A 23,021-nucleotide genomic window follows, 5' to 3' on the forward strand; every position below is an offset into this window, starting at 1 on the left:
TGTAGTTTTCTAAATACCTTTATTTGTAGCATATTATGATAACTTATTGCTGTTGCCTTTGATTTCACTGTAAACCACCAAGTTCATCGCGGAACGGAATGCAAGTGTCCATTTTCAGTCTTTAATATTATTTTAGGGTGGGAAGAGGAGGATGTGGAGATCTAGTTACATCAGTAGATAGAGATGCTTATCTAAAGGAGTGGCATTGCATCCATCTCATTTGGTGTTTACAATATGGCAAGCCTTAGTGACCACCACGTCAGAGAATGCAAGCAGCGACTAGTGTATTTATTAACATACAGTAGACCAGATCAAGAGAAATACCAACAAGAGAAGTCTATTCCAAAGTATGGCTGACGCGCTGATTGTATTTATTAAAGGAGGGGTGATTTGCCGCTCAAGGCCGAAATGATGAATGTCCGTTAGCAATTTTTCTATTTCTGGCAACAAATTCCCCAGCAGAGCAACTACAATTAGTGCCCTGTGGACATTGCTTTGCTCAACTGATTTCCCAACACAGCAATATTGACTTGCTGACAACTGCAACATTACCAACTTGATCTCCTCCACTGCTGGGAAGAACATTACTCCATTTTTGTTTTATTTAAATTAGGTATTAATATAATTATTGCCAAAACTGGGGTAAGCATATGCACATTTCCTAAATCTACTCTAGCTAGTGAACTGTGTAGTTTTCCAATCTAAAAAATCATTGCTCTTTAAGGGTGAAATGGAATGTTACTCCACAAATGTGCATTAAATTAAGTCGCTTTGAGGTAACGGTATTTGCCTTTCAAAAAGACAAGTGTTTGTGGAGTATTGTAAGTTGTGAATGTCGGTAATGGCAGGGGGATTTGCCATGACATGTATGAAGAATTCAATGACAATTCAACACATTTGCATGGAAATGGTAGCAAAAAGAGGGCAAGCTTGTCGTATTTTTAAGCATTTTGCTATGGAGTAAGGTTGCTGTCGTTTGTTTGTAGCTCTTAAAAATAACTGTAATTGACAGGTGACGCCATGAAAATGCGGACTAATTCAAGTACATGTAACAGTTTGTTATGTAATATGTAATCGTTCCCTTAGGAAAAACCCACTTTAACCTTATAATTAAAGTAAGAGAGCTATAATTTTCATGTCATGTTTGATCAGTATCATGACGTTTGGAACTCAGACTAACAAAGTGTAATTGGTTGACGGATAAGGCATAGCATAACGTTATAATTTTACTTGTTAGCCCATATTGGAAAGATACTGTAGGCACAAAGTTCAATAATTGTAGGTTCATGGGACAAACATCCTGCATACTGCTAGGATTTGAGTGTTCATGAGTGGCATATGTGCAATGGCCAGTGTATTTTGAGTCTGTTAAATATAAAATGAGAAATCGAATGTATTATACAGTCAGTGACATGCATACTTTGAAAAAAGAAATCCAAGTTCTCCCAACAGGAGTTGAACCTAAGAGCTTCCGATTACTAGTTTGGATGCTCAACCATTGAGCTGCAGGAGACTTGTGGAAGCTAAGACCATTGAAGTAGTTTTATGTAACAAGCATCCTGCATACTGCTTGGATTTGGAGCTCGAGGGAGCATTAATTTTGACAAAGAACCAGCTGCCACAGTACATGTGGCTGTGTTACATGTGTACGTTAAAGTGGGTTACTTACAATCGTGGGCAAAACTTGTTGAGAAACTGCAAATTTTGTGCATCTACCTTGAAGAAAACACTACCTGCCAGGCCCCATGCAGTTGTTCAAAGAGAGGATAACTTTATCCACTGGATAAATCACTATCCAGCAGAGCAAATGTACTCCAACTCGCATGGGTTGTGGTGACTGGCATCAAGTTCTGCTTCTTAATAAAGCTATCTTTCTAACGTTTTTGGCAAGTTTTTTCACACAATCCCACACTTAAATTTGACATACACTAGTCTTCTACTTTTATCCACAAATTAAAGGGCTATCAGGAAAATCTTGCACACATTTCATCTGTGGGATAGCAACCTATCCGGTGGATAAAATTATCCACTCTTTGAATGACTGGGGCCTGGAGAGTAGCAAACCTTCATTTCCCCCTCTCCCTAACTCAATGTTGCTTTGAAGGCCGGACGATGACCCAGCCATGTTTTCAGCAGCAAACCAACATTGATGCAGGGGAGGAGGGGGGGGGGGGGGCTTTGTTGTTGATGTATCATTGTCAGTAGCAGTCCAATTTGGAAATCAACTTAAAATTCCTTAACAGTTTTGTCCACAACTGTAGGCCTGTGAGAACACTGGACAGTATACTTCTGAAGCAACATACCGGACATGTCTGATTACCAGAATTACTAGGAGAGCAAAAATCCTCAGAAACAGTGTTTGAGATAAAACTCATCCAGGCACATAAAGGCAGCAAGACAACAAGATGCTTTATTTGTTATTATTATTTATTTTAGTACTGTTATTGTAATGATCTAAGGCAAATAGCATTTTTATTGTAATATCTATTATCTATTGTAATATCTATTATTGTAATATCTATTGTAAATATTAGTTTTTCTTGGATTGTAAAGCGCCTTTGATCATTCTAATGTTAAAGGGCACTATATAAGTTAATAAATTATGATTAATTATTAGTGTACTCATTTCTGTGTTAAAGAAGCAAGGCACACATTGTTGAGATAATACAATTCAAAACAACGGTAGTTACATACAGTATATTAGACCACTTGAACCAGAATGTGATCTTGTGCTCCTATTTAAAATAATTATATATTTTTCTAGATGTGAGAAAAGCAAAACAACCTTCATGACCTCAAATTGCCCCCCCCCCCCCCCCCCAAAAAAAAAAAGCTGAAACTAAATAGTTTAATGCAATGATTGTAATCTTCGAGCTTTGTTCAGTTGGTTTTAATATTTAAATCACAATTTAACGTGTGGGATTTGCCAGGGCCATTTTTATTTCAATTTATTGTTTCCTTAATGTTATTTTTGTACCCAAGAAGTAATGGAAAATAATTTTTTCCTGCTAAGTGGGACATACATGTGGGTCTTTCCAAAATGTCGATGTAACTAGATGACTTCATGTATGGGAACCAGATGAGAAATTCTTAAAAGCCAAATGCAATTATTTTTTCCCCTGTAAATGGAATGACCACAAATGTGTCATTAAAGAGGGGATGAATGTTGTATGCAAATATTTCAAAATAGTGTGATAACATACTGAAATAATGGGTGTGCCCCATTAATAGTGCTGTTTCCTTACTTTTATCAGTTTCATAACAAATCAATTCATTGAAGACTTGTATTTTAAATTTCAAGAATTTATCCAGGTCAGTAAAATTTATGATATACAAATTTGGGTTACAAAATACTAAAATAGTGGCGAAGTTAAATTCATCATTTTATGTGTTTGAAAGAAATGATTCTTGATTTGTGGCCAGTTGTAACAAGATAACAAAACCTTTCTGTGCTACAAAGGTTTAATTCAATTAAATGTATTTTTTCAAGTCAATCACTGGACATTTTTTAAACTATTGAGTCACACAATGCAGAATTTGTTTTTTCAAGGGACATTAATTTTAGGAAATCTGCGAGTATTGATTTTTAAGCAACTTTTCATACATGCATGTACTTGCGGCTGCAATACTTTCATCCCCAAAACTTTCTGGAAAATTGTATGAACCATTCATACCACACTCCTTGATGACCAGAATTCCCATATATCTCTTAGCTGGTAGTAAAAACCTTACCTGAAGTTTACAGCAGCCAATCGACAGTTGTTACTGACCAAGGCAATCACAAAATGTGTTAAGCCACTGTTTGTCAGTATTCCTTTTATATCCTAAGTGACCTGACAAACAAGGAAGTAATATTGATCATTCATCACTGTTCAATAACAGCTCTTATAGCTGAAGGGTCTATTCTTGAGTGCAGTATTGTGGAATTACCACAAATTAAAATACATTGACGTGGATTAAATTTACACTTGCGTCAAATGTGGCTAGCAAATTTAACCATTTAAGGAAGGTTATAATGTTGACATTGCAGAGGTTTGACAAAATGAATACCTTTTGTAAACCTGGTTACATTTTAACTTTTTTTAGTACGTACACTACACATCTGAAAACACAATGCATGAAAGTCAATCATTTAAAAAAAAATATTCTAGGCTACGCAGCTAAAAGCACTACAGGGTGTATGTGCTTCAAATTCAATCAAAATCGAAGCAACCTATAAAAACGTTAATTGGACACCCCCCAATTTTGTCAGTTATTCAGGACTATGTTCTTTATTAGAATTAATTTAAAAGACTTGTGTCTTAAATTGTGGTTACATGTGTAACTATAGTTTTGTCCTAGGCCCAGTGTATAATCATGATATCTTTTTTTTCTGTCAATATATTTCCCCATACTTTTCCCAGGCCAATATTTTGTAATAGGCCACTTGTGGCCGTCGGTGCTGTTTTCCAAACATGTTGATTTAATAGCAGGTTGTTTATTTTGTCTATGAGTACGTACTTAATCCTGAAGCTAATATTTGAATATCAAAGACACCTTTAATTTTCAGTATTCATGACAACTCATAAGCTTGGCATATTGGCCACTGTACTGTAGTTAATGTTCTCTGTTATTAAATATGCTTTGGAAATTAGCTTTTCAAATTTGAGAATTTTTGTCTTTAACATAAAAATTGTAGGTAGTGTTGGGGTTTTCATGATTGAAAAAAGGCTTTGAGGACAAAAGCCTAAATGTCCAGTAACATCATTGCTAAAATAATGAAATTGTCAAGTCATTCATTAGGAGAATTATGTATTTCATTGAAACAATCCTGATTGACTCATTAAATTTACACTTGTTAAAAGTTTTACAACACAGACTGTAAAATATAGTTAGTGGAGCATGATACCCAACACGCAGTAGGTGTTTGCAGTCACAACAACACATACATATGTACCTTGCTTAAAGTTCTCTGTTTAACTCATAGATCATTGTCACGGTAATTTTACTGCATGCACTACTGTCTAGTTATGCCTTCCTTGGTACATTCTGGTTGGTTTGACAGAGGTTTGACAAAATCAATACTATTTTTTAACCTGGTTACATTTTAACTTTTTTTTCTAGTATATGTACACTACACATCTAAAAACACAATGCATGAAAGTCAATCATTTAAATTTTTTTCTAGGCTACGTAGCTCAGTAAAAGCACTTTACTTCAAATTCAATCAAAAATCCAAGCAACCTATAAAAATGTAAGTTGGCACCCCCAATTTATCAGTAATTCCTATGTTCTGTATGAGGATAAATTTAAAGTACTTGTGTCTTGAGTGCCTATCATGAAAAAAAAAAACTTTTTAGTTCTCTAAGGTCTCTGAAGGGGCCTATTAGGCCTTTAGAAGCCAGTTCTTGGAATAAAATCCCAGCAGGCCTGTAGCTGATAGCAGAAGGTTGTTTACGGATAGTGTTTGATACTGTTTGAGTAGTGGTTAGACATTCAGGAAACTGAAGTTCCTTGGTTTTAGGAAAATGTGAAAAATGTCAACCACAAATAGTGCCCTGAGGCTCCTGAGCAGTAAGTTTGACCTCAATCCTTTATGTGTTGATAAAGTGCACCTCCCATGACCAATATGGAGGAAGTTAATTAACCATTAGCAATTCAGTTCATATTACCCATGTACATCAAGGTTTTCTCTTTTCAAACTTCATTAACAAAAGCTGTATTAAAACCCTGATCACTGGAATCACCATAGGTTAATTAAATCCTTGGATGAAAGCCTGTGACCAATAATAGGCTTACATGTATTACCCATGAGCAATTTGGTTCATATCGCTCACATACATCAAGGTTTTTTCTTTTCAAACTTCATTAACTAAAGTTGTTAAAAGCTTCACGTAGCTGAAATCACCCTAATTAGATCCCCGGCTTGGAGAAAATTTCAATCTTTCTTAATGGCAAACATTTAACCTCACAAAAAAGTGCCCTAAGCAATGACTTTGACCTCAATCCTTTATGTAGTGATAAAGTGCACCTCCCATGACCAAATATATAGAAGATATATATAGAGGTTCATTACCCATGAGCGATTCAATTCATATTACTTGCGTGACGTATCACTTCCTTTCTTGCTTGTATATAAACATTTCAGAAATTATTATTAGTGTTTGTGTGTGTGTTTTTTTTTAATCTGACTTGCAATAAATCACATGCAGCTAATTAAGAAGGTGATGAAAGGTAGCAGTGTTAGGCTCTGTACCTACCATTGCCACTTCAGTAATAAAGTATAATAGACACAAGCAAGAAAGGAAGTGATATGTCACTTTTGCTTTAAGATCAACCAGAAAGGGATTCTTAATATTATAGGCCAGAACGCTCTTTAAAAATTATTAATCTGCTATGTTGCAGTTGTATATTTGTGGTAATTAATGTGTAACAGTTTTGTCCTACATGTAGGTCCAGTGTACAATAATCTGTTTTGTTTTGTTTTGTTTTGGTTTTTTTTTGGTCAAAATATTTCCCCATAACTTTTCCCAGGCCAATATTTTGTAATAGGCCACTTGTGGCCATCGATGCCCTTTTGCAAACAATTATCAATGTAATAGTGGGTTATTAATTTCCGCTTTGAGTGTGTATACTCAATCCTGAGGCTAGTAATTGAATATCAGAAAAAGCCTTTAATTTTCAGTATTCAACTCAAGAACTTGGCTATATTGGCCACTAATAATTATTGATGTCCTCTTTTCTTTTAAAAATATGCTTTGAAAAAGAGCTTTTCAAATTTTTGAATTTTTGCCTTTAATATAAAAATTATAGTTAGTGTTACGGCTTTTAACAAAATTTTTACATCTCAGCCAGACTAGTTTATCCAATTTGAATTTATATGTTGCCATGCTCCTTCAGCAAGATGTTGAGGGACTTTACTAGTGGAGTGTGAGTGGACTGTGGACTGTATATTAAGTATCGCTTTTATTGTCTCCAAATTTATTGTAAGGCCTGTCACATTCTCTTAGAAGAAGTTACTAGTTCTTGTAAGAGCCTACAGTCAATAGCATCCCAAAAAACTCTCATAATCAGCCCGGGAGTCTAAATATTGGACTTTGGCTATGAAATTCTCTTTTTCAATGTGTCTTGCCCACTCCAAACTACAGGATATGGGGGACACCCCTAGAGGCCTTTGATACATTTGGCACACACTCCAGGGACTGAATGCCTGAATCCTAAACAAGAATTTAAATTACATACAAAATTATGTATTAAATACATTGTATGTATATTGTATACATTGTATGTATGTAGTACGTCCATGTTACAAATTCTGTAACATAGACATACTACTTCTCTAGTGAAATGACACACAACATGCTGTTTTTCTAAGTAACGTGGTTTTGCATTATTTTCATTCTACTCAACATGTTTGTTTTATTGTAGGTCCATTGGAGACAAAGATTGGCAAAGGACACGTGTCTATGAATCTGACTCTCAGAAGGTTAGAACACTGTAAATCATGAACTCTAATGGTTCAGTGAGAAAGACTCACTCACACTCAAACTATGCTTTTGGGGGCTGGGGTGGAAGGTGATCCTTCATCTTCCTATAGTGTGTATCTATAGTGTAAAATGTTTATGCAAATATGACCAATTATTGGATGTGAAGGTAGCAGAGCGGTTAGCATGTTAGACTTTTTTTTGGACAATCGGAAGTTCAGAGAGTTGGTGGCTTGAGGCTATAGGTGGGCTCCTCATTGCTGTTGTTTCCTGAGACAAGAAACTTTGCTCCACATTGTCTCTCATCACCCAGGTGTATAAATGGGTACACTACTGGCAACATACTGCTGGGGGTAACCCTGTGATGGAATAGCCATCCATCCAGGGGGGAGAAGCAATACTTGTAGTTGCTTCATGGTACAGAAACCGGGTTAGGCTCTGGCCTAGTGGTCCACTTAGGCTCATAGTGTAATTTATCTCACCATACCATTATTGGATAGCATGCAGCATGTTCAAAAACGTGTAAAACTAAGTTCTGGCTTACATTTAATTTGGTTTTAGGTGAAGGTTTCTTAAGATTTCTGGAAACAAAACCTGACTAATGTTTAGGATTGCATTTTGCTTTTTCTTCAAGGTTATATCACTGACTAATACTCAGACTTGTTTAAAAGTATGTTTACTTAGTTTTAGTTGTTGTCACTTTATTTTGACAGAATTTTCAGCCTATATGCCAATGTACGTCCTTGCCGGTCAATAGAAGGTTATCCCACCGCATACAGTGATGTTAATTTGGTCACCATCAGAGAAAACACAGAGGGGGAATACAGCGGCATAGAACATGTGGTAAGGCCATTGACGATGTTAACAAAATAATAACTTACAATGTTTGTTGAGAAATTATGACTTCCAAATGGGTCTTCTAAAGCTGGGGGGTTACAAAGCTTTAATGATACGTTGTGCCAGTTGTAAGCATACCGGAAACCCCTTACAGTCGTTATTAATCCTCTACATTGAGAAAGTGTCAGCAAGTGAAGCGGCTAGCAAAGTAGTATGACATATTACTGAGGAAACTGATCATTAAAGTCACAACCAACCTCAGTACAAACGAGGTTATTTCCAGTTGAGAACTAATACCAGTTTGTATAAGCAGATTAGTTTTAAGTCAGTATCTTCAAGAATTTTACTAACAGTACTATCAGAGGTAGTGGAATAGAGACTTTTCGCTTCAATAAAGGAAGCTAAATCATGTTGGTTGATCTTGTGAGGGCACTTATAGGGGATCGTATTGGAATTAAGGTGTTGATAAATAACTTTAAGGGAGCTTATTGGAAGTTGGTAGTTATTAGAATAGAGGCGCTTATGTAGAATACAGTCAAGGGGAGTGCTTGATACAAAGGAGACAATAACTTGAAGGAGTCACTATATAAATCAAATAATCATGGTGTCTCACATGGTCACAGAGAGAATAACATAATGTAGAAAAAGTCTAGTATGCAGTATCGTGGAATATATAATTTATGCACTAGTGGATCAAATAGAGCACACAAATTTTAGCCAAGTTTGCAAAAGCACCTATTACAGACTAACGTACTTGATAATTATTTAGACAGCTTCTTTCAAGCGTGATCATTTGAGGTCTCTTTGTAGTGGTTTCCTGAAGCAATTCCACTAAAATTAGATTTATTGTTGGTGCACACATAAAGGATTCATTTCTTGAAATATATAGCCTTCAACTCTTTGACGTTTTAAGACGTTTTATGACGTTTTAAGTATGGTGGCACCCACTTCAACCCTTTCACTCCCATGGGAAATGTATTTTTGTAAAACGACAACTGTGAACCTCTACACCAACTGTAATATATCAATTAAAAGGTTTTATCTGGGGCATTGTATTAATCATTCCAGCTAAAGCAAAGGAAGTAACAGAAAAAAAAATGAAAAGTGTTAAAAACGAGAAAATAAAAACCTTAAAATACATCTCACTTCTCATATACAATGGGTATACCCCTAAACTATAGCTTAATTTGCAGATCTCAGTACATAGTTTCCTATCAAATGGTGACTTGGTCTTAAAAGTGTAAGAGAAAAAAGTTACAAAAAATGGAGGGGTGGTTAATCATGTCTCATGTAGGAGAGGGGTAAGATTTTATGCTTCCATTGTGCAGATCTCTGCAAGATCTGTTTGGTGTCCAAATTTGATACAAATTGACCCAATAATTACTTCCTGTGCCATATGGCACTCTTAGGAGAGAGAGGGTTAAGACATCAAAGTCTGTAAAATCTGCAGAGGGACCATGTGTTACGATTTGGTCGGAAAAAATGGCCATTCACATGAAAGGTACTGAGCTCTACTTTCCTGTGGTACAGATCAGTTTATTTTGCCATACAAGGCGGTTTTAATTTGCGGTCTGTGGATGAAATCCTTATTTTATCACCATCCAAATGAACAAACTGAAAAAAAAAACGTTTGTGAACAAAGTCCTAAAGTGTGACGATTCAAATGATTGCTACATAGCATCTCTTGCCTGTTGTACTGTTTGTCATGCTGTAAAACGTGATTCTAACTTCTGCATGAGTCTGTGGATGAAATCCTCAAGTGTGACTATTCAAGTAAAGTCTACGGGGCTCTGTCTTCCTGTGGGACTGTTTGTTTGTTGGTGTTGAACTCTAGTTCGCCTATGGGTGCAAATAAGTTAACAAACAGTCTTGGTTTTTTTTTTTTTTTTTTCAGGTTGTTGATGGTGTAGTGCAAAGTATTAAGCTGATCACAAAGGAGGCTTCTCAGAGAGTCGCAGACTTTGCCTTCAGCTTTGCCAAGGCAAATGGCAGAAATACCGTGACTGCTGTACATAAAGCCAATATCATGTAAGTAAAAGAAAAAGGAAGGAAATAACTTATTTTTAGAGTAGCCAGTGACGTGTAACAGTGACAATTCATTGTCAGTGGTTTTTGTAACCACTCGTGGTCACGTTTTTTTATATCTAAAAAGTTGAGATATAAAAACAAAAAACAACGACAACAACAAACAAAAGCAAAAACAAATAAACTACACAACAATAACAAAACAGATGCTGCATTTAGACAACATAGATTTCTTATTATGCCAATAAACGAGACCTCAAACCAGAAGAAATGTAAACAAAATGGACAGTGACCGAGTCAATTGTAAAGTTTCTAGGTTTGCATAGTAAATGTTGGTGAGCTCTTGGTTTGTAGTTTTCTGCTGCTTTCTCGACCTGTTGGCTAATACGTTTTTTTAGTGCTGTTTTAAAGCTTGCTTTTCAATTTTGCACTAGTTACTGTACTTGTTAGAAGGTTAAAATCTGTTTTACTCTGTTTGAGGGGTAACTCAGTCTGTTACTCAGATAATAGTTTCAGTGTAGAGTACACAAAAGCAAGGCGTTAGCGATGGCATTAGAGTTTTTGCGAGCTCGTCTCATTCACAAGATCAGCATGTTATCTCTGTTATTGCTTTATTTCATTGCACACTGTTGATAATCTTTTTCTTTAGTAAATCCGTTCATGTGTACTATTGATTCTTAGGCGCCGCTCAGATGGTTTGTTTCTGCAATGCTGCCGGGAGGCTGCCGAGAAGAACAAAGATGTCAGATACAATGAGATGTACCTGGATACAACCTGTCTTAATGTGAGTTTCCCACGGAGTAATAATCAGAGGGCTTCGGGTTGAAATGTCGTTACCGTCAGATGTAATTAATCGAATTTCCTGAGCCCAAAGCGATCGATATTTGAAAAAAGAAAATCAGGTTTTGAAGGGCTAATTGGGCACTTTGCGGTTTTATATCGACATAAATTGTTCAAGTCTTTCCTTAGCGTATGAAGCTCAAGGTATTATGGATGTCGTTTCCTATAGCTCTTCAATTTTATGACCTACCTTAGTTACTGTATTTCCTAAAATAAGCCCCCGGGCGCTTATTTAAAATGTGGCCAAAAGTGGCGGGGGGGGGGGGGGGGGGGAGCTTGATCGAGGAGGAGCGCTTATTGTATTTTTCTTTCAACGAACTGGAACTTTATTTTGGCTAAATCTTCACGTGGACAAAATCTACAATATTATCCGTGCAAACGCGAGCACAAGGAGATATAGGAATAACTTGAAGTGACGTAACGGAGACGAAAGTGTTCTCCTTTATTGATGCCGGTGTAAAAGTGACAATAGAAACAGGCTTTTTGTTAGTTGTGATATACGTACTGTTTAAGAAAGTGAGTGGGAGAACAACATACCGATATTACTCGAAATAGGTGTTGTTTAGGTAAATACTAACCAAGATTAGTATAAATCTTCTAGTGTTCTATCACGAATGCCGTTCTCTGATTGGCTACGCTACTCGCTATCTATTCTGTGATAGATAGTGAGTAGCGGTTTTCAACAAAATGGCGGCCGCTTCGTCGCGTTTTCGAAGTGTCTGCGATGAGGATATAGATAATTTACTTGTTTAGTTTTGAACGACTAGTAAATTTATACTAAAACAATTAGATTATTCGCTCTCGATTTCTGTGCATGATACATGTAGCTGATTCAGGCTGTGTCCTCATCAGCTATCACGCGATAGAAATCGAGAGCGAATAATCTAATTGTTAACCAGACTACGAGCAGATCTTTTTTTTCTTAGAGATAGTAATAACAAGCAAACTATACAAACGCGCGCGAAAATTGCCTCACGCAAGGAGACGCGACGTGGGAAACAATTTTCGTGCGTGCTCGCGTGGTTCCGTTGCTGTACTGTACCCCCCCCCCCCCCCCCCCAATAAAATAAAGAAAACAAGGGACTGGTTGTAGTCTAAGCCAAGACAAGTGCAAGACATTGGTGTGTGCATCGATTAACCACCTTGAGAAATGTGAAATTTATGATATCCTTTGGGCCAGTCTCGTTTTGCTTTCATAACTATAACAGGAAATAAGACTCTTAGCTAAATGCTTATTGCAATTTGTATTCTAGATTGTAAAGGATCCTAAAAGTTTTGATGTGATGGTGATGCCAAACTTATACGGCGATATCTTAAGGTGAAAATTCTTGTCGTACTTTGTTGTCATTGCTTTTTCTTTGTTTGTTTTGTTTTTGTTTTGTAGACGACAAATAGATCTGCCATGAAAACTTTTGTGTCCAGGGATATTTCTTAAAGTGCATATGACAGATATTTTTATTTGCTTGATCAAGTGTCGATGTTGTTATCGTATGAAAATTGAAAAAAAAAAAAAACGTCCTTATAAAGGCGTCAAATTTCACTTCCGGTTGGGTACAAAACCGCGGGAGACTGGGGATAGTACGGCTGTGACGTCAATACGGAAGTGAAATTTGACGCCTTTATACGCCTCAAACGCGGGAAAGAAAAATTGATAAGGAATTTTTTTTATAGATTTTCATACGAGAACAACATGAAAATTTGACCAAGCAAATAAAACAAAAAAAATCCGTCATATCAGACTTTACGTTTATTTCATCTTTTTAGCATGTAGAATGCTCTTTCATAAACTGAATGATGTGCAACATGTGAAACCAACTGAAAAATAGGTTACAAAATCTGGAACTCACCAGAATCTAATTAAAATTACTATAAAATTACTTGCGTCTCTCATTTTCAGCCATTTTTATCTTGTGCTGTTCTAACCCCCTATAACATCCTCAGCCTTGACGATAGCACTAATAAATTTAAAAATACTTTGGGATTGAATTTTGGATAATGGCTGTGTCCACATCATTAGATGAGCAACGTATCGTCTTAGTGTGAAAACCGGATTGATGCGATTTTGACCGAACAGTTGTCTGTCTATTACAGATAAAATCCGGCGACATTTACGTCTAACATCGACATTGTGTCCATCGATTCCGTTTTGGACATTTCCATAAAAGATGGCTTGTTTGTCCAAAGGCTCATGAAGGTCTACAAGGATCGTTTAATGAATTTTTGAAAGCGTTTTATACCAGAGAAAAAGATGTTAGTAAACAAGAGAAAAGTGAAAGTTTCAGTTGGACCATACTCTGCTCAGTAATTACCGGCATCTTTAAAAGTTGACGGACGTAAAGAGTGGGCATAGGCCATGTTTAATAAACTGAATGATGTGCAACATGTGAAACCAACTGAAAAATAGGTTACAAAATCTGGAACTCACCAGAATCTAATTAAAATTACTATAAAATTACTCGCGTCTCTCATTTTCAGCCATTTTTATCTTGTGCTGTTCTAACCCCCTATAACATCCTCAGCCTTGACGATAGCACTAATAAATTTAAAAATACTTTGGGATTGAATTTTGGATAATGGCTGTGTCCACATCATTAGATGAGCAACGTATCGTCTTAGTGTGAAAACCGGATTGATGCGATTTTGACCGAACAGTTGTCTGTCTATTACAGATAAAACCCGGCGACATTTACGTCTAACATCGACATTGTGTCCATCGATTCCGTTTTGGATATTTCCATAAAAGATGGCTTGTTTGTCCAAAGGCTCATGAAGGTCTACAAGGATCGTTTAATGAATTTTTGAAAGCGTTTTATACCAGAGAAAAAGATGTTAGTAAACAAGAGAAAAGTGAAAGTTTCAGTTGGACCATACTCTGCTCAGTAATTGCCGGCATCTTTAAAAGTTGACGGACGTAAAGAGTGGGCATAGGCCATGTTTAATAAACTGAATGATGTGCAACATGTGAAACCAACTGAAAAATAGGTTACAAAATCTGGAACTCACCAGAATCTAATTAAAATTACTATAAAATTACTCGCGTCTCTCATTTTCAGCCATTTTTATCTTGTGCTGTTCTAACCCCCTATAACATCCTCAGCCTTGACGATAGCACTAATAAATTTAAAAATACTTTGGGATTGAATTTTGGATAATGGCTGTGTCCACATCATTAGATGAGCAACGTATCGTCTTAGTGTGAAAACCGGATTGATGCGACTTTGACCGAACAGTTGTCTGTCTATTACAGATAAAATCCGGCGACATTTACGTCTAACATCGACATTGTGTCCATCGATTCCGTTTTGGACATTTCCATAAAAGATGGCTTGTTTGTCCAAAGGTTTTTCCGCCATTTCGCTTAAAAATGGCTTATGATTGTGCGTAAGCAACAGCCAGTCAAATGAATGTGCGGTAATCAATATGTGACGAAATCTCTTCAAAAGATACCTTGTAGAATTGTTGAACTTTGTTACTAAGATAACATTTTAATCTCCTTTTTGCAGTGATTTGTGTGCGGGTTTGATTGGTGGACTGGGCGTGACACCAAGTGGGAATATTGGAGCGGATGGAGTAGCCATATTTGAATCAGTGAGAACTGTTAATAAGTTTTACTTAAATGTCTTCTTTAAGTCCGATGATATAGTTATTAGTGACTTGATGATAGTCGAGGCCATGGTCACAGTCCCCTGTAGTATTTTCGTATAAGACCGAGTTGTTCGAAGCCCGATTAGCACTAATCCTGGGTTAAAAGCGAACAAAACCTATCAATAGTTCTGGGTCCAGTTGTTCAAAGCCCGATTAAGCTAATCCTGGGTTAATGTGAAGTTTGATTCGAGTTTAATTACTAATCATAAGCAGCTTTCCAAAAGACTTTTGCTCTTCAGTTTTGACTTAAACTTTTTTTTTTTTTACCTTTAGTTTAAAAATGAGCATTGGAAAACATTTTTAACGAGCGAGATGAAAACCTCGGTTAACTTTTTATCGGGGATTAGCGTTAAATGGCTTTCGAACAACCGGGCCTTGTAGTTAACCTGGATAGCGCTAATCGTGCGTCGAACAACTCGGCCCAGGTCGTTACCTCAATGGAGCCTGTTAGCCCAGTGTACCAAAGGAACATTGTATTGGTGGCTAATGTTTGACTTGGGCACGGAACATTCACATCACAGCTTGGCTTCCTGACTTCCTAGCTTTGGACTTTTAGGAACTTCTATAAAGGATGACCTTCAGTATGAAAGGGGGTAGACAGTGGACAGTGTAAGCCATATAACGTATGTCAATCAACCACCGAGGGATATGGATTTCTTGGAGCTCCGAATGAAATGTAGCACGTACATGTAGCAGGCTCATGAAGGTCTACAAGGATCGTTTAATGAATTTTTGAAAGCGTTTTATACCAGAGAAAAAGATGTTAGTAAACAAGAGAAAAGTGAAAGTTTCAGGTGGACCATACTCTGCTCAGTAATTGCCAGCATCTTTAAAAGTTGACGGACGTAAAGAGTGGGCATAGGCCATGTTTAAGCAACGGTTTTGACATGGATGGATTCATATATAAACTTAAAATACGTGACTCACAAAACCTCGCGAAGCTAGTGTTGGGTTGAAAATTGATTTGGAGTGAAGGAATGGGCTAGGGCAGCTAGAAAACATGAATTGTCTTGTTCTTTATGATAATGATTGAGAGGATAGCGTGCCTTCGGGAGTGTGCCCTTTGAATAACCCCACTCTTGTGCAAGTGTGTGACCACACCCACTCTGTGTGATCTCATCCCCACAGACTCTGGGAGTGATACACTGTAATAAGCAGCACGTTAGGGATGCACCATTAGAAATGTGAAAGGGGGGGGAGTCAGAAAATAGGGGAAAAAATTGTGCAAAACCAAAATTTAAGGGGAAAAAATCCTGCATTGCAAAGGAAGCAGAAAAAAGGATTTCAAGGTTGAAAAAAAATTTGCACCCCTGCAAATAATGTTGATGGTGTTTACAAGGTTTCAGTCATTTACCTTAGCTCTCTCGAACAAGAAAAGGCTTGAAAAGTGTGAACATTCAAGCCAACTGTTGTACTGTTGTTGTTTCGTTCCGTCAGGTGCACGGTACAGCCCCCGATATCGCAGGACAGGACAAAGCTAATCCCACAGCTCTTCTTCTCAGTGCTGTTATGATGTTACGGCATATGGAGCTTCACTCACATGCAGACTGTGTAGAGAAGGCTGTATTGGAAACCATCAAAGAGGGAAAGGTAAGGATGCTTAATTAACCTTCTCCCTTTCTCAGAAATAGTTCCAACTTTTGGGGGCGAACTATACCTTTTGCAACGTCTTACAACAACAATTTTATTTGCATTCCCATATACATAGATGGTATTGCGCAAAAAAAAAGTAAATAAGTAAAAATAAAATAAAAATAAATAAAAGTACAGTAGTGATTACATTAAGAAAAAGTACATAGCAGTGATAAAATAAAGTAATTTATAGCATTGAAATGCAATCACGTTCTTTGTTCTTACATGGTTGGTCGAGAGGACAAAAGAACGAACAACAGAACAATGATCCCAACCCTAAAAACAATGCAGCTGCAGGTTATAAGGGTCCAGTGAAAATAGAGCATTTGAAAGGTGCAGGTCTTCTGAACTTTTGACACAGGGACCCCTTACGCCAACTTTATTGTAGAAAACGAGTTTGCCGGCTTCTTGGTTTCGCCATGTTGAATTTAAGCGCGCAGTTAGGCTTGGCGAGTTCTTGAATCGATGCCGCCATTCTGAATTGGAAGTCTGTAACTGAAAACTAATCGGACCTCGATCAGATTTTGCGAAAAATTTTCGCATTTTATCAGTTGCTCCAGACCTCGCTCGGCCTTGTTTAAGTTGTTCAGAATGGTTGCCGTTTTTGTGAAGGAGGGGAACAACAGTTTGATGCGAGGACTGGGCACGACACTGTTGAAATCCTGGACTAACTTTGGTGGCTCGAGAAGAAACGCATAAAAAATCCGCCCAATGAAAATTTCAATGCTTTGTCTATATTGGCAATGTGCAATAGTGCAATAGGTTAAAAATCTCAACCAGCAGGAGGCAGAGCAGCTGGCTATTTACATGCTATAAAAATATACCATCACATTTATTCCATTGCGCATATGCCACAAATTGTCATTCAAATCCTAGCAGTATGCATGTTTCTCCCATGAACTTTTTTTAATGGCCTTAGCTCCCACGAGTCTCCTGTAGCTCATTGGTAGAACATCTGAGCTAGTAATCGGAAGGTCTTAGGTTTAGGAGCACTCGGATTTCCTTTTTCTGAGTATGCCTGTGTCATTACTGAATAATACATCATTCTCGTTTACTTTGTATGTTTAACAGGTTTTGACCGGAGATCTGGGCGGCCAAAGCACTTGCTCAGCATTCACGAAGGAAATTTGCAGCAAACTTGAATAGTTAACCTCTTTAAATGATCCAGCTGGTTTTGGGATTTATTGACGTAACTAGTATTTTCTTTTCTAAAATCACTGGAACATTTGATGATAAATATTTCAGATTTGTCACTTTTTGACAGTTGCTTGGAGATTTAATTATATTTTTACCATATCCTGCTACTCCCAGTCTCAAAATCTCAAAATCGTTTTATTTATATATCGCTAGCTCGTTCTCCTGCTTGTTATTTCAAACTGAACGAAAATAGACCGTTCTCCAAAATGGCGGCAACAGATTTGAATGAGTTAAAATTGAACTGAGTGAAAAACTGATACCAGCACTGGACAGAGCACCTTTACTTTAGTAACCTTGCAAAGTTTCACCATATTAGGTGTTATATCAGCTTAGGAAATGTGAGATGAAATTTGACAAATTTACAGACGTTTGTATGACTGGGAGTGTACATCATACTCCCGGTCATACAAACGTCTGTAAAGTTTTCATTTTTCACCTTACATTTTCTCAGCTGATATTGCACCTGATATGCTGAAACTTTGCAGGTTTACTAGAGTAAAAGTGCTCTTTCTAGTGCTGGTAGACGTTTTTAATTTTAACTTATTTGAATTTTCGGCCGCCATTTTGGAGAAGGATCACTTGTTGGCTTAAGTGACTTGAGTGACTGACTTAAGTGATTTAAGTGATGTCTTAAGTGACTCTTAAGTGACTCTTGACTTACGTTTCATACATTTCACTTTCATTGAAAGGACATTATTATGAAGTGAGTTGTAGCAATTAATATGTTCAATTGTTTCATTTTGCGATAATTTTTTCGAGTTTAGATTTATCTCAGATGCCTTAGAAGATTACAACAAATTGTACATTAAAATTGATGATTAAAATAAAATTCATTGTTAACTCCGCATTTGTTTTCCATGGTAATTTACTGTTAACTGTACCGTTATGAGTCCTAGGTTTATATTCCTTCAAAGGAATTTTCAAGGTGGCTCTCTTTCGGGGATAGTTATTATTGGAGAAATTTTGCTTTCCAAAATTGAATCGGTTTAACAATTAAAAAAACCCTCTTGAAATACTAAGCTAACAGCTTTAACAAGAAGTTCCGCTATAAAAGGGCAAGCCCCTTCTTCCTTACACACCTTTGTGGGTGTAACATGCAAATTTAGACGCCTTTCAGTAGTGGTAAGTTGTTAACTCAAACGTCCTCTGAAAAACTATGCCTCAAAGTTTCATATTATCACCACAGCAGCATAAGACATCGGTTTCTAATTCAGTTTATATATAACAGTTTTCCGAAAACTAGGCCAATTTTACCAGTAAGGGTCGTAGAAAAACACGCATGTTGTTGTCAGTTGTTTACGCTCTGATGGTTGATTGACAACTGAAGCCTACAAAAGCCGGACTTTCCTGTTTAAAACAGCGCAACCTCGTTCCCAGGGTCTCTCGCCTCACGTCGCCTAGGGACTGCGTACGTACATTGCACGATTCAGTTACCCTAAAGCAGCGAGCTGGATTTACGAGGTTGCTCGAGGTTATTTCGAAGGATCAATTCATTTCAAATCTAGTGATGAAAGCGAAGAAGAAATACAATCAAGTCACTCATAGCGGACACCACTGCGGTTGAGCGGACAGCTTTGAGCTATTTCCGGTAAGAGTAAATTTCACGTGTGTCTGAAACTAAGCTCTGGTCCTGAGGGTCCCTGCTTTACAGTGATTTTAAATTTAGTGAGGAGTTAGCTCGGGCTGGTACTTATAAGTCAAACCTTCAAACAATTATAACCTTACAGAAACGTGCGTTAAGAATAGTAAGCAATTCTAAATACATTGCCCATACTGGCCCTATTTTTAAGGAACGTAAACTCGTAAAATTTCATGATATCCATTCGTTTCAATTAGGTACTTTTACGTTTTCATTCAAGAACTCAAAGCTAACAAAAATTGACTTCTGTTAAGAAACATTTATCACCAAAGACACTTACCGGGCCCGATAAGTTACCGGGACTTTCGAGAAACGGGCCCCAGGGCCCAGTTGCTCGAAGCATGGTTAGCGCTAACCCGGGTTAAATGCCATGACAACCTATAGGTTTTAATACCTCTTAACCAATGGTTAGCGCTAACCATGCTTCGAGCAACTCAGCTCTGGTTGGCATGTAAATTTGTCAACAACGTGGGCGCAAATTCAAACTTCAGCGCGCACGCTTACATTACGTGGCTAGAGTAGATTCTGATTGGCTGATTTACGCGCGCGCGTTTCTCCTCCTTTGTTACGTCACAAAAGAATGTTTTCAGTTGCAAAACAAAAATCACTTGATTCAGCTGTGTTTTGCCGAAAAGAGAAAAAAATTTTGCTAAATAACTCAAGAATCAAAGCATGTTCTATTCTTTTATGGAAAAGAGAAGAAGAAGTTGGTAGTTAAAAGGTATGTCGAACTCAAGTTGCTTTTTAACAAATTTTAGTGGACTAAAGTAAAGATGATGTTAAAAGTGCCGCGGGGCGGCAAACTAACATTACAAACTCCTACTGGAAAATTGAAAATGGCGTGTTCAGTAAAATAAATGTGATGCTTCTTGAGCAAGTACAATTTAGCTTTTGTAAGTCGATCAAGGAAACAGTTTGTCAAAAAATTACCAATATTTCACAATGTAACTTGCAGCAAACCGTTTTTGCCGAGTTTACAAACTTAGGTTTCGCATGTGGAGCCTTCGCACTGCAAATTTAAACTTGCAAACTGGTCTTAAGTCTGTCTTTTCATATACCAGTGTTATCTGTCTTCTGTCTTGCCTTTCTTCTCAAATACCAGTTGGTCAATGTCCCGTATGAACGTACGAAAGTCAGTTTGTGAGCATGCAGGCCTATGCTGTCTGTCTTCATTTTGGCAAGCTGTTTTGAAAACGTCACAAACACCGACTTTTGCTAGTTTCTTCTTTGCCTAAAGCCACATTTACCCAAGTTAATAATGACGTCTTAAAGCGTAAAATTTGGCAAAAAATCAGTGACCTTCATTTTTCTGTTGGCGAAACACGGTGTCTTTTGTGCGCAGCATTTTACTGGCTGCATGGTATTCGATAATGAGACCAAGGTGAAAATTAATGCATTTTGATCTGATTTGCAAATTATATGCTAAAATCTATCTCTCACCTTCGACTTGGACTGGTTACCGTTAATGCGAAGAACAAAATATTGCTCCGCAAAGGGAGTTTTCCTGCCTTTTTCTGAGAGTATTTGCCACACTTAATCCTTGATGGTGTCCCATATGGCGACAGAAAGCACTGAGAAAAGTACATAAGGACAAAATCTTGGTCGTGCATCGAAGAAACTCTATAAACTCTGAGCACGTGGAGGCTGGGTCGTCGTCGCTGAAGATACTCGTCAATTTAACTTCGAAAGCAACTTCGTCCTACTCCAGGTAATTTTCGTTATTCTATTTACTTAAAAGATTATCATCTTGATGACGCAAGTTGCTGTTCTACTAGATTTTAGCTCTAATAAAAGACCCAAACAGACCTGGCAAGTAGCTAACGTTTGCATATTTACTCATCAGTAAAGTGAATGGAAAAATTATTTAAAACTGTGACGAAACCACATTTTATCGGTTACAATGACAGTACCACAAGAAAGTGGGTTTTAAAGGATCCACAATTTCAATGAAACTATTAAAGTTTGTTCCTGCTACAGTTAGTGTTGTTCATGTCTTGCCGAAAAACGCGTTTGTGGTGGGATGCTTTTTGTTATAACCTTGAGTACCGCTTATTTTAACAAATAAAATTTATATTCGATTTTAAGGGTGGACACAATGAATGCAGTGGATTGAAGGCTTAAAAGAACTTCAACACAACAACCATGAGGACGAACCTTTGTAATCGCCGAAGGTGAGCTTTTTTAGAATTTGCATAGTGATAGCAGAATTGCAGTGATTTCTGTTCAGTTAGTTGTCCGCAGATCTGTTGTTGGAACCATTGAAAAGCATTTAAGATCAGTGGGCTCTCTATCAATATCATCATCATTATCATCATCATCATCATTATTATTATTGCACGTTCTCGCAGGCGTTCAGTGTCCCGGAAAAGAATGTTTACTGTTAGGCGGACCTGTTCCATTATTATTTTGTTGCTATTGTTGTTGCTTTTGTCATTGCTGGAGAGAGGAGTTACTGATCATAATTTAAGTTTTCCTAACAAGCTCCCTCATGTTTCACTGTTTTGAGGGAGATCAGTAATACATGTACTCCTATTTTTTTTTCTATGTCACGTAAACGTTTAGTTTTAGCCCAATTTTAAGTTTAGCTTTTAATTTTGGCCCAACTTCCCACGGCTTTAATTTACCTTTACCTCTGAAATAGTGTAACGAGAACCATATGTTTCAGAACTGTCCCTTACCAATTCACTTACAGTCGCTGATCCTCTATTTAACTCTTTCTTTCCAGGTAAATTTTAGACGCTGGATGGAAAACACGAAAGACGCGTAAATCTAGAAATTACTGTCTAAAGAGGTGAGTTGATCATTTATAATACTTCTCTTTGGTGAGTCATTTAGTTAGGAATACAAACATAAGAGGTTTTGAAGTTGCTCTGATGCAAATTAGGTCTTGAGTTTGCAGAAACGTCTCCCCAAATTTACTCACAAAGAGAAGTACAGAGGCTTGACAAAATAGAAACAAGTCGCATAATGGCTTTGCTATTCGCCTATTCATCTTAATATATATAATAACCAGTTCTTTTAAAAACGCCAGCACTCGAATTTTTAGAACTAGCAACACGAAAGAACCAAATTATAAATGTGACATATATCATGAACATTCCAACACATTTAAAAACATTATAACTTTTTATTACAATGCTCTCCTTATTGTATTATTTAGTGATCAACATATTTTTGTTTTCTTTCTACTGATAGAAGATCCAAGAAACTTTCAGATGTCAGATTCAAGCAAGAAACAGAGATGAACACCTATGTAACAAAGCAAGCAGTGCAAGTAGAGGTAGAGAAACTAATTTTACTTTAAGAAGTCAGAGCAAAAAAAAAAATATCGTATTTACTCACGGTTACGCTGCACGGGTTTGAAAAAAAAAACAGTACAAGGTTTAAAGTTAAGAATGCAGCTTATACGCGAATACAAGCAAATCTGTATACTTTGTTTGTTTTTCAAATAGGCCAGCATTTAGGCTGCGGTTAAAACGCAGGCACAGGGGGTCATAGTTGGGGTGTGCCTACAGATTAGGGTAACCGTATCCGGCCTGCACATGAATACACGTGAGTAAATGGGGCAGTTTTTGCTTCAGTTTATAGTTTCTTTCCTAGCAGCTGAACAATTTTAATTGTCTTCCGTTTCAAGATACAGTGCAATCACAGATATTAAGAACCCAGTATAGAATATAATTTTCAGGGGGAGATAATGAAAGCAGAAATTGCATGCGCATTCAAATATTTAGAACCAATAAACA

At 37.1% G+C, this 23,021-nt stretch overlaps 1 protein-coding gene across 1 annotated transcript in view; it reads left to right on the plus strand.

The window, feature by feature from the left end:
• Positions 1–18,484, plus strand: part of LOC146456138 (isocitrate dehydrogenase [NAD] subunit alpha, mitochondrial-like) — a 30,044-nt gene extending 11,560 nt beyond the window's left edge. The window contains exons 5-12 of the mRNA XM_085093304.1: positions 7,408–7,465; positions 8,177–8,306; positions 10,195–10,328; positions 11,007–11,109; positions 12,419–12,483; positions 14,669–14,753; positions 16,248–16,400; positions 17,514–18,484. Of these exons, the coding sequence (XP_084949430.1) occupies positions 7,408–7,465; positions 8,177–8,306; positions 10,195–10,328; positions 11,007–11,109; positions 12,419–12,483; positions 14,669–14,753; positions 16,248–16,400; positions 17,514–17,588 (803 nt within the window). The 3' untranslated portion in view covers positions 17,589–18,484. The remainder of the gene's footprint in view (positions 1–7,407; positions 7,466–8,176; positions 8,307–10,194; positions 10,329–11,006; positions 11,110–12,418; positions 12,484–14,668; positions 14,754–16,247; positions 16,401–17,513) is intronic.
• The last annotated feature ends 4,537 nt before the right edge of the window (positions 18,485–23,021 follow it).

The sequence above is a fragment of the Pavona decussata genome, unplaced genomic scaffold (genome assembly GCF_977016875.1).
Source record: "Pavona decussata unplaced genomic scaffold, jaPavDecu1.1 SCAFFOLD_260, whole genome shotgun sequence".
Classification (NCBI taxonomy): Eukaryota; Metazoa; Cnidaria; class Anthozoa; order Scleractinia; family Agariciidae; genus Pavona; species Pavona decussata.